Genomic DNA, 12303 nt, shown 5'->3' on the forward strand with positions numbered 1-12303 from the left:
AGTGAGACTTTCCAGCCCTGCCAGCGCCAGCATCGCGGAAGGAAGCTGCAGACCTCTGCCTTACAAACCCTGGGCTGCACCCAACTGCAGGTCCGGCCGTGGCTGCTGCCACACCTGCCTCTCCCGCTTACCTGGCTGTTCTTTGTCTTTCCTGGCTTGGTACAAGAACCTTCCCCCTTGGCACAGCATGAAAGAGCTTCCTCAGATGGCATGAGGGAGTGATGTCGAAGCCAATCTCAGACTTCAAAGAACTTTTTGCTTTTATCCCTACCTCAGCCAGAACACAGAGATCTTTTCACCAGCTGCTTTTAGTATTTCAGACCAGAACAAGGGGCTGCCTCAGTTTTGGGTACACCCCACCACATTAAATCCATCTACCCCAAAGGAGAAGGCAGCGGTTAGGGTTTCTTCCTGCGAGACACAAGTACAGTTCTTTGTTCAGGGAAAAGAAACCTACATCCAGAGAAGTTAACTGAAGCAGTTTAGTAAACAGACTATTTGTTTAAACAAGACTTTATTGAAGACATTTTAGAAGTTTATGTACAAAACAACATTCCCACCCCCGTATCAGGATGTTAGTCACCCACTGGGAACAAAGCATGTGCCTGGTGTGTGCTGTCAACCTGGGGACGCTCGGAGGCTGCTGAGGAATCTACAGAAGTACCAAATTCAGGCAAGCTCAGAGCCGGGCACCTTCAGCCTTGGTTCAGTTAGGATTGAAGGAAACAGTCTTTTCTAGAGGCACGTCTCCAGCAGACTGGACATACAGGAATCCGACAGCCTACACTGGCCTTACTCTGAGGTCAGGTCATTACTTCTGCAGAGAGTGAGACCCACTTTGGTTTTGGAAGTGAAGAGGAACCAGCCCCTGGATTTAACTTGTAGTTTTTAATCTATTTTAGATGGTTCCAGGAGATACTCATCACTAGGAGCACTGTAGTATTTGCAAGAAGCATTAGAACAGAGCAGTAGCAATACCAAGGAAAAGAGTCCTCACTTCCCCAAAACACCCAGGGAGAGGCTGGCTATCCGACTGGCTATTTCAGGTAGCGTCTAGGAAAACCCTAAGGACACAGGCATTAGTGGCACAGGTGAAATAGTGACTGACATGCTGTTTCTGTAGCGCGCTGTGCACTTTTACCACGGGAGCGTTTCCCCTTGCCAATCCAGGAAGGAACCATTTTCTTTTTCACCAAGACGGTCCAGAACAGAGAGGATACCTGGGATAGCCTCTTGCACCTGCATGGGAGCCTGGAGCAAATCAAGCTTAGATTATTACTGGGAATATCCTGCAGAAGGGAATTGAATCTTAGAATAGTTAGGGTTGGAAGGGACCTTAAAGATCATCCAGTTCCAACGCCCCTGTGATGGGCAGGGACACCTCCCCCACTGGCTCAGGCTGCCCAAGGCCCATCCAACCTGGCCTTGAACACCTCCGGGGATGGGGCAGCCACGGCTTCCCTGGGAAACCTGGGCCAGTGCCTCCCCACTCTCATAGTGAGGATATGCGTTTTAAGGTGTTACTAGAATCAACCGGGATGTATTTTCACGTTTGCAGCACACGCAAGCGTGTACAGTGGGTTCTTGCTCAAGGGCTGGGACAACAAGGAGCCATACTTCCGCATTTCCAGGGAAGTCACTTACCATGTTTCCGCCCATGTCTGTCTGAAGCCAGCCTGGATGCAAAGAAATACAGAGAATTCCATCTGATTTCAAGTCTGCAGCAAGACACCTGGTGATCATGTTCAGTGCAGTCTACAAGAGGAAAAACCATCTATTAGTGTGCTGGTTTTACAAACCTTGAGCAGGACTTTAAGCCAAGCAAAGTGGTACCTCCTTTCCACCATGCTGTCTCCTGACAAATGAAGGGGCAGTAAAAGCATCACAGTAGTTTATCCAGACTTACCGCGGGCTTCATTCTCAGAGATAAGAGATAATCTCTTAAGAGAGGCTTTGTGAAAGCTCTATTGCCAAAAGCTTACTGCCCAAAGATGAAACTAAGTTATTGTGGAAGATAAAGTAGCATTTGAAACTCCCAAGGAGCTGTGGGGAAAATAATATTGACATAAGGACTCTGTTTTTCTGCAATAATCACTACACAAACATCCAGTTTTTTACTTCGGAACAGGGAAAACAAGCATGTTAACAGCTTATGAGTAGGTGGTGTAGGAGAAACTGTATGTCTAATCTTGACTATTCATACAAACTCAGTCTCTGGATGTGACAAAACTAAGAACTCCACCTCTCAGTCATTAGCATTAGTGGGTACAGACCAGCACACCCTTTGCTGAGTTTCATGCCTGCTATGTCACTTGGACTGGAAAGGAATACAGATAATAGGACACAAACTTGATGACATCTGAACACCAAGTTCCTCTGCAATGCATCTGTATCAGAGTAGTCATGGATGTTTCTTAAATAGTTGGCATGCTTGCGCTAGATGTATGGTTTTACAAATCCCCTTTCCACGTACATGAAGAACATTTCATGTGTCAGCCCTTCCAAGGACGCACTGCACGCCTCAGATCACTGTCCTTAGCTCAGAGAGTTCTTTAACTCAGAGGCCTGCCCTCACCCAGCGAGCACAGCCCAGAGAAGCCTACTAACCTTTGCTATCCTGTAAGGGTAGACCTTGAGGAACATCTCATTGGCCTGAACGAGCTGCATGGAGGCAGCAAGAGAGGACATGTTGATAATAGCAGCTCTGTGGCAGCCCATTCCTGTGCTCAGCTGGGCTGCCTTCCTCAGGAGGGGTAGAAATGCCTGTGAAAACAAGGCTTTGTTTTAATTTGGTCACTTTGCTCTTGGACCGTTCAAGGCAAGCTGGACTCTCAGGTTCTGCTCTGTGAAGGACTGCAGTACAACTCTATGCCGCCGTCACAGATGGGAATGGCTCCCCAGGGGGGCTGACCATCGGAAACCTTTACATAACAGTCAGCTCTAAGAAGCAAAGACCTTCAGTTTCTTCTGCCCACCTCCTAGCCCAACCAGTCCACTGAAGCCACCTCACAGCAGATGGATTTAAATAAAGAGAAAGATCCTTGATAGAAAGGATCTCTTGCTGCTCTCTAGGCATGCATGATATCAACCTGCATCTGTGCAGTTCCAAGGTGACAAACCCTTGGGTTACATGTCCGGCACTAGTGGAAAACACTCTTATCATACCATAGATAAAGCACATTCCTCCCAGTTCTTACCTTGGTGACCATTAGCTGGGCAACTGTGTTGGTTTCGTAAATGGTGAGCATTGTCTCTGCTGTGACCTCTTCCAAGGAAGCGAGCACATTGATGCCAGCGTTGTTAATGAGGCAGTTCAGACCTTTGTCTCCCACAATTTCTTCCACCTCCTTGACTACTTTCTTGATGCTGTTTTCGCAGACCACATCTGCACAGAGGAGCCAAGAGCAGCCACGGTGAGCAGGGAACCGCGTGGTTCAAATGCCGTCTGCCCGTATACAACACATGCTACCCCAAAGCTAAGGCACTGAGGTGCTAAGGTCTGAACGGGGACGTGTAGGCAGCACACAGACCATGCACAGAAGTCTTTACTTAGATTATGTTTCCCCCTGTATCCTAAGATGAGGGTGATCATCTCCAGCTGATGGAGGTCATGTACAGCCAGGAGACCAGTTTCTTAAGACGCACTCACCTGACTTAGTTGACTGTACTTCTCTATAAGCCCTTTACTCACCCAGTTGGAGAAGCTTGATATTGCTGTACTGCTTGCTAAGCTGCTGGAGCTCCTAGGAAGAAGAAATCACGTGCGTTACACTTTATGTTTATCTATATCCATCTCCATGGCTGTTACATAAAACAGTTTGAGATCTGCACCTCCAGAACTGTAACTGCCATTCATTTCAGAATTGGACTGAAGGTAGTGATACTATTTTGTTTTCCAACAAAAACTGCTGAGCAGCTTTCCTGAGAGTGAGACCAAGCGCTCCAAGAAACCGGACTCCTCACTTGTTTAGTCAAGATAACAGCATGTGAGATCAGAGAGTTAGTTCTCAGTGTGTACAACTCAAAGGTGTATTTGCGGTGTAACCAAAGGTCTGTGATCAAGCGGCTACAGCTGCTGGTTCCACAGCAGACCCCGCGCACAGTCTGCATTCCAAGCCTGTAATTCCTCCCTTCTGTAAGAAAAGCTTCATTCTGAAGCTCAGCAAGTGCTGGACATCAGTCCAGAGCAACAGGGATGCGTAAGAGAAGCCATTAGGAATTACTGTTTGTTTCCAGGAAAAGTTTCCTAGCAATTTTCCCCTGAAAATTCTATTTTCCAGCACTCTCATCAGCTTCAGTTCTTCAGTTCTTTAACTGAAGATAAAGCACACAAGAAATTGGTTACAAACATTGTGTATACAGCAACTGTCCACGAGAACAATTCTCTCCCCGCTAGACAGCTATAATTCAGTTGTCTGTCTCCTACCTCTCAGCAGAAGAACGGCCAGCGTTCTTGGAGAAAATTAATACTATACTGGTGCTCCTGCTGGACAAAGTGTGTCCGAATTGGATTTACAGGCACAGCTGAAATACACCAAGTTTCTGTGCCATGTAGCCAAGTGGGAAGCGTGGCCAAATCTAACAGACGGATTACGTACACCCAGTCGTTTTTAGGAGATGAGCAACCCTGGCCAAACATTCCAAGTCAAGCAAGTCCATTTCTTTAGGAGCCCTTTGGGAACAGGGGTCAGGAGGGCTGGTTTTGAAAGAGTTCTTCTTAGCCACTTGGAGACAGTCGGGGACTCCATGTCCTCTGTCAAGCTATAACACGTTGCATCTTTTATCTCAGTTCACACTCGGCAGCATTCTCTCCAGGCTTCTCAAGAAAATTTGTCCGCCCACTGAGGACAATCTACAACCTCAGATGAGGCTACCAAGGGGAGGGCGAAGAGGAGCAAGCCAGAAGCACAAACCCACCAGACATTCCTTGGATAGGGCTCAGTGGGACAGGTTTCAACAAACCGAAGGCTCAGAACACGCTATCTTGTTTATTGATAGACAGTCATGAAATAGTTCTGCCGTGTCAAGGCCTGCAATAATTATGCGGCTTTGGACTGTCGGCTGGACATTAGTTTGGCAGTATCGCTTACTCGGTAATGAACTCCAGAAGTGTTCTGGCTGCTAGAGGCTCGCTCGTTTATTTATAGTCAGATTGCTTTACTCTGACAGGAACAAGCTACTAACTTGGGCTAAAAGGCCAGAGACATTTTGTGTAGTGGCAGCAACGCCGAAGCTTCCAAAGTGACTAAGCAATATGTTCAGTTAAGAACTCCAAACACCGTAACATTCTCCAGAACATAAACAGCGTGGAATTGCAATTGCTGCATGCAAATCAGGTTTAAAATGCAATGTTTTTCCCATTTAGTTAATTATTTGGTTGACAATCAACTCCCACTTCAGTGGTTTCTCAGAAACACCTTCCAGGCATAAAGTACAGCTTTGGTCTCCAGGAATGTCACTCCACCTGATATAAACATAAGCTGAAAGATCCAGTTAGAAAACCTAAAAACTGAAGAAAAACCTTTTCTTTTCCTTTCTGTGACTAGAAGGAACATGTGAAGAGGAGGATCGAGACAAGTTCATGGCGGCACAATCGGACACAGACGTTTCAAGCCACCAGCCACATCTGCTGCTTCTCTTCTTTGCTCACCACAAAGAGTTTTGATCAGAGAAATCAAAAGCCTTCTGTGTCCAGAGACCTCCAAAAACTTTACTGCAATGCATGCACGTACAAGTTACTGACTGCCCTCTGAAGGGAAAAGCTCTCCTGGAACGCACTGTGGTCACCTGTCCAATGCCTTGTTCTCTCCCCTATTAAAAACAAAACAGAACAACCAAACAAATCCGCAACGAAACAAAGTGGCAAAACCCAAATCCACACCATCAAAGTTGTCTGTGAGATTGTTTTGCAGCAGGTTTGACAGAACTATAGAATACCAGGTTGAAAGGGACCTCAAAGATGGTCTGGGCCAGCCTTTCTTGGCAAAAACACGGTCTAGACAAGACGGCCCAACACCCGTCCCAGCTGAACCTTGAGAGCATGGAAACCCAGCTCTTCCCTGGGGAGATTGCTCCGATGGCTGATTGTTCTCATTGTGAACAAGTTTCCTCTTTTGCCCAATCGGATTCTCTTGTACTCATTATCCCTCCTCTCTGATTTCTTGTAAAGAGGGAGTTTCCATCTTCTTTAAATATTGGAACATGGTGATAAGGTCTCCCCTAAGCCTTCTTTTCTCAACGGTGAACAAACCCCGTTCTTGGCCTTTCCTCACATGACAAAACCCAGTCCTTGGTGGCCCTTTTCTGGACCTTCTCCACATCTTTTTTGTATGGCAGGGACCAAAACTACACACAGTAAACCAGGTGTGGCCTGACAGGCACTGAGTAGAGTGGGATAATGACTTCTTTATGGCAATAAACGAGCTCACTGGTTCTGCTGTTTGCAGCACAACTTGTATTTTAAGGCCAGTTTACGTTGTTTCATTTAAAGACAGCCTGGGATATGTTGGCTGCACCTACTATGTCCTTTTTAGTTACTGTACTGTGACAGCCAAGGTAAAAACAAGGCAAACAAACAAAACCAACCCCCCACAATGCTAAGCCCCAATACTCGAGAAGCACCTGAATGGTTACCCCTGAGAATTGTTTTAGGGGACACCAAGAAAGTTGTAAACTCTATTAGAACCTGTTGTTTCTGCTTGCTGATTTTAATTGCGCTTAACAAAGAGTCAGCCTACTCCAATTTAAACAAGATCCTCTGGCACTCAAGGCTCCAGAGACAGATTCATCAGTCCATGGGATATTTATCACTAGATTTCAACCAGGAACATTATGTTGTCTGTGTCATTTAGCAAGATTTACTTTGCTTTCCTTATGAAAGCATTATTCACTCCAGTTTCAACTCTTGGAAAGGACCCGGCCATGCTAAGCCAGTTGGAAGCAGTCGAGCCAAACTAAAATAGCCCGCAGGCAGCTTTGTCAGGCAAAGGGCACCTGGGTATCCTTTCACATCATCCTGCTTGCACTCAGGACAAAGTCAAAGACGTATCATGTTTGCCCGTGTCTCTCTGAGAAGGGCTATTCGGTATCACGGAGTACAGCCAACTCACTGTTTGATTGTACTGCAGCTCACACCACGCTGCCCCAAACCCACCGTCCTCTCTGACAAAGACCTTAATGCTGTAGGAAGTGCAAATCACTTCCAGAAAGAAAAAAACAATACTGTGATAACAGAATTAGGAAGACTTCAGGGATATGCTTGATCTAACACATCTATCTTGCCTGAGCGCTGCTCCGGAGGTGGTTCAGCTGCTCTTCCCGACAGCAGAACACATGGCTAAAATATGTAGGAAAAATAAAACAAAGCCCAAACCTGGCAGAGATAGCGTGCAGCAGCACTTCGGGGCGCGCTGGGTCTGACAAGGGAACAGACACAGCACTGTTAATAACGCTATCTCCTACTTCAGAGGAAGGGAAACAGCACATTAAGCCCTGGAAGCTTTCCAGAGCCCAGCAGAGGTCTCGGGCAGGAGCAGCTCAACGCTTTCTTGTTCACCTGGGAGCACACTTGGGCTCTGGGGAAAGCAGGAGTAACGAGAGATGTTCCTGTCCTGAGGTCCCATGTTCAGCGCAGCCAAGCAGAGCCAAGCTGAGCACTGGAAGCACTGGGAACAGATTCGCACCACGGCTATTTGGATCCCTTCAGCTACCTCACTTCTCCAGAAAGCCATCTCCTCCTCCCGCATCTCAGCAAGTCAGAGCGGGGACCACACCATCAGTGGGTGCAGTCTTGGGTCAGAGGCTTTTCCATATTATGGGAAAGCGGGATAGGGGGAAGAAAGAGCAAGAAAGAAAAGCAGGAGTGGGGCAGAATTACAGGTGGGTCTGCAAGCCCGTACAGGCTGCCTAATAGTAACTGTCCTGTGGTTTTGTCCACCCGGGGTGCAAAGGCAGGACGCCAGGATTATTTTGCAAGCAATTTGTGGCTGCTTCCACTCTCAGTGCAGGAGCAGCCACAGTAAAGGCAGATCAGAATGCAAATGGGGCTGAAGGAGTCTAGTGTGGTACTTTTCAAGGAGAAGCTGCGGTTATCTAGATGCGCCTGCAGGCCTGCTGCATGTTATCGTGTGATCTGAAGCCCATTTGTTAGGCAAATGTTGCGTGGAGGCCACCGAGGAGCTCTTCAGCACAAGAACCCAAGTTATTACAACTTCTGCCAGCACAGTCACATGCAAAAGCTTGCAGCTGCTCAGCATTATCCCAGGGCAAGCAGGGGATGCGCTGCTTTCTGCAGTAGGCAGAGGAGAGCAAAGTCAGACCCGTCTCCAGCATCTCTTTCTACAGTCAGGTCCTGCTCTCGTTTGTCCACTCCTTGGAAGACCCCCAAGTATGCAGCCATCCATGGAATGGCGTGCACTCTACCGAGATCCCCTGGATAACTCTCAGCTCCCAGGGAATTGCTGCTATCATCCCCAAATGGGCACTGGATTTGCAGTAGTGGAGCATATTTAATCACTTTACCGCTAAAACTGGAAGATAATTTTTAAACAGATTTTCATTTAAGCTCTTAAAATCATAGAATGGTTGGGTTGGAAGGGACCTTGAAGCCCATCCTGTTCCAGCCTCTGCCATGGGCAGGGACACCTCCCACCGGACACTTTGCCTTTCCTTAACACACCTGAGCAACGTGCCAGAATGGATCGCAGGTTTGAGATGGTCAGTTGATCGTGATGCAGTGGGGTGGGAACCCACCTCAGAAGGTCAGAAGGTTTAGTGCCAACTTTACGCGTTGCAGATGGGACAGATAATACTGGTGAGACTACTACAATACCTTTGGTAAAGATTCCTCTTCCTTGCGGAGTTTCCAAACCCATCTGTTAGAAATATGCTTTCAGCCGGCTGCAGAGGTTTCTATTGATGTACTGCCAAGACACAGCACATGGCCTAAAGGTCCTTACAAAGAACAAAAACGCACCCTGATCCACCAAGGACAAACCTTGCCCCCCCAGAAAAAGAGACAAGCTCAGGATGCACCCCATGTGTCCTGCAGAACGTGGCCCTGGGCCAGCTTCCTGGAGACGGGAATGCCAGCGGTCTTCCCAGGTTCTACTGCTGCAAGCAAGGAGGGACCCAGACTCTTCCCAGGTGCACTGCGCTCTTTGAAGGCTATTTCATCTTCTTCTGAAGGTTTACCAGCCTTTTTCCTCAAGATTTTTCAGTACTGGCAAAGCAAAAACCCTCACAAGTTGAGATACATCCGTATAAGGTTTCCTAGGAAGCTCTTCTCACTGATGGAACTATTTCACTTCTCCGTGTAACTGATCCAAGACCATTAGAATGAGAAGTCGCTGCTGAACACGAGAGCCAACAGGTGAAAACGAGAACCTGCCTCAGCACTGGCTAAAGCAGCTTTAGAACAAACAACCGCGCACGGAGATTTCGATCTAACAATGACCCGTATGTCTCCGCTGGTTTCCTGTGCCACTACGGCACCGCACGATTGTGCAACCACGGATAGGAAACACAGCTGGGACAAACGCCAGGCCGTGGAACAGGGGTTAAAAGCGAACAGAACAGTAGCGAGTACCTGTTCAGGAGCTGCTGTGGTGCAGAAGTGGGGCAGGAGGGGGCAGCTGCAGGAAGCGGTGGCTCGGAAAGGCCGGCTGTGCATCAGATTTCCGTCTTACTGGGCTCTTTCTCAGCAATTTGATTCAGAAATAGCCTAAATGTGCTTTTGTGCCAGAGAGATCGGTTTAATGACAAGAAACAAAATTAAGACCTTTTCCTTTGGTTTGTAAGTAGAGCAGCACGGTGCTACCTGAGATCCGGGTGCTTTCCGAGAACCTGGCGCTGCCAAGGGAAGCCTCAGCACCATCTTTTAAAGCTTTTGTGCAGTAAACAAAGTTGTTTATTTCGTTACTTTCTTTATTTTTTCTTATTTTGTTTATCGCCAGCATGGTGTGATCACAGTGTGCCCTGAAAAGAGTAAAATCCACTATAAGGAACAGCCTGTTTGCCTCCGCACGTGCCAGGGAATTTGCCTTTCGCTACGGCAGCCTCGTGCCATGCTCGAGGCAGGCGAGATGCAGAAGCACGGCTTTTGGGATAGGTTTTCCTACTAAACGCCTGTGGCAATACGCAGGGGCTTGAGAGAGTCTCGGAGCTCAGATTCTTGCAGCTCTAGAGCATCCGAGCTGTCCCAGGAAAGGAAAAGCGTGTATCGCTGTGCTGCTCCGGCAGCATCCCACCTTATGGAGGAGTCAGGATCAGACTGGAGATGCAACAGAGGGCACTAGTGGCCACCAAGTGATCAAACTGAGAACCCTCATGATCTATTTACCTCCCAAAGACATTTGAATTTGTCTGATGGGTATTTATAACAGTCTGGGGATGGAGAAGGAATCCGAACACGTTCCTGCTACGCTGTGGCAGCGGGAATGCTGGCAGTGAGGGGAAAGGGCTACAAGGGAATTCACCAGCAACAAAAAGCAAAAGTTACTGTGTTTTCAGCAGAAGGCTCTGGTCTCGACCCATCCAAGAAGGGCACAAAAAGGGGTGTCTCTACCTCTCTACCTCATTCATTCGGGCGCTCTCAGTCGCAGGTCCGGCAGAGAAGGGGGAGAGAGACACTGTCCTTCTGGGGACACGGACACCGCGCAGAGGAGACGAGGAAAGCTGTTTCACTGGGAAGGCTCTGGGGGCTCCGGGTGACCCCTACGGGGCTCGTGTCGGAGCAAACCGGGACACGCTGATCTCCAGCTGCAACTCCAGCGGGAGACTCGGGGACCGGAGGACACAACCGCAGCATCCTCCGCTCCGCTGCTCTCGGGGACGCACACGAGTACCGCAGCAGCCACAGCCCGTGCTCCCCGCAGCCTCGGGGGCTTCCAGGACCCTCTGTCCGACCCGCACACCCATCCCGGGCGGGGGCTCAGCCCGCACCTCCGCCGCTGCGCTCGGGGCAGAGGCGCCCCCCGGACCCGCGCATCCCGCCGGGACCGTCCCCGGCGCGGGCAGCGCCGCTTACCTGCGCCTTCTCGGGCTCCCGGCAGGTCGCCAAGACGAAATCGGGCGACGGGGTGGCGGCTGCGAGTCCCCGCACCAGCCCCAGCCCGATGCCGCGGCTGCAGCCGGTGATGAGCACGGAGCGGCAGCGCGGCTGCGCCATGCGGGACCGGCTCGGTTCGGCTCGGTTCGGCTCGGCTCCGCTCGCTTAGCCTCGGCTCGGCTCGCTCTGCTCCCGCCGTGGCTCCACGCTGCTCTTAACCTGCGCCGCGCGGAGCCGCCACCGCCGCGATCCCGCCCCCGCCCCGCCCGGCTCCGCTCAACCGAGCTCAGCTCTGCTTCGGCTCGGCTCAACTGGGCTCCGCTCGACGGGGCTCAGCTCAACCGAGTTCAACTGAGCTCAGCTCAGCTCTGCTTCGGCTCAACTGGGCTCAGCTCAACCGAGTTCAGCTCAGCTCTGCTCTGCTCGGCTCAACTGAGCTCAGCTCAACTCGGTTCAACTGAGTTCAGCTCAACTCAGCTCAGCTCGTCTCAGCTCAGCTAAACTGGGCTCAGCTCAACTCGGCTCGGCTCAGCTCAACTGGGCTCAGCTCAGCAGGTTCCAGGAATACTCATAGAATCATAGAATAACCAAGTTAGAAAAGACCTCTTGGATCATCGAGTCCAACCATTCCTACCCGTCACTAAACCCCGTCTTTTAAACCCCTCCAGGGATGGGGACTCCACCACCTCCCTGCGCAGCCTCTGCCAGTGCCCAATGACCCCTTCTGTGAAAAATCTTTTCCTGATGTCCAGCCTGACCCTCCCCTGGCGCAGCTTGAGGCCGTTCCCCCTTGTCCCATCACCTGACACTTGGGAGAAGAGCCCAGCACCCACCTCTCTACAACCTCCTTTCAGGTAGTTGTAGAGAGCAATAAGATCTCCCTTCAGCCTCCCCTTCTCCAGGCTAAATTCCCCCTGGAGGGATGCTGCAGGCAGCCACCACATTGCAGGATATTCACCTGAGCTGGTCATCATGCCTGAAAAAAACATGCTGGGAAAGCAACCACCTTCCCAAGAGGAGGGGATGGCTCTGTTCTTCCTTCTCCTACCCGGATCACAACCTGGCTCGGTCCCTGTGCAGTTACAAATCCCTGTTTCACCAGCTTCTGCATGGAAAACCTCTTTCCTGAGTGCGACTGTGTGTGCGGGGCATCGCAGGGCTGCCCTGGAAGGGGGGATCTGTGTTCCTAAGAGTGAGATAAAGAGAGAGCAGTGGAACTGCTTCCCCAGCAGCAGGCAGGAGAAGATGCAAGGTCC

The 12303-nt window shown here is 49.8% G+C and overlaps 1 protein-coding gene across 2 annotated transcripts; it reads right to left on the reverse strand.

Moving 5' to 3' along the window:
* Positions 1 to 518: 518 nt before the first annotated feature.
* On the reverse strand, positions 519 to 11199 carry LOC104055596 (C-factor). Of its 2 annotated transcripts, none has more exons than XM_009556735.2 (6): positions 11027 to 11199; positions 3692 to 3743; positions 3198 to 3385; positions 2608 to 2763; positions 1645 to 1755; positions 519 to 1251 (listed from the first exon to the last, which is right to left on the reverse strand). In XM_009556735.2, exons 1-6 carry the CDS (start codon positions 11165 to 11167, stop codon positions 1138 to 1140), a joined length of 762 nt encoding a protein of 253 aa, XP_009555030.1. In that variant the 5' UTR covers positions 11168 to 11199; the 3' UTR covers positions 519 to 1137. The 2 variants fall into 2 exon arrangements, with proteins under 2 accessions (XP_009555030.1, XP_053941640.1); XM_054085665.1 differs by lacking the exon at positions 11027 to 11199 and adding an exon at positions 9587 to 9916.
* Between the last annotated feature and the right edge of the window lie 1104 nt (positions 11200 to 12303).

This window comes from Cuculus canorus, chromosome 21 (assembly GCF_017976375.1).
Source record: "Cuculus canorus isolate bCucCan1 chromosome 21, bCucCan1.pri, whole genome shotgun sequence".
NCBI lineage: Eukaryota > Metazoa > Chordata > Aves > Cuculiformes > Cuculidae > Cuculus > Cuculus canorus.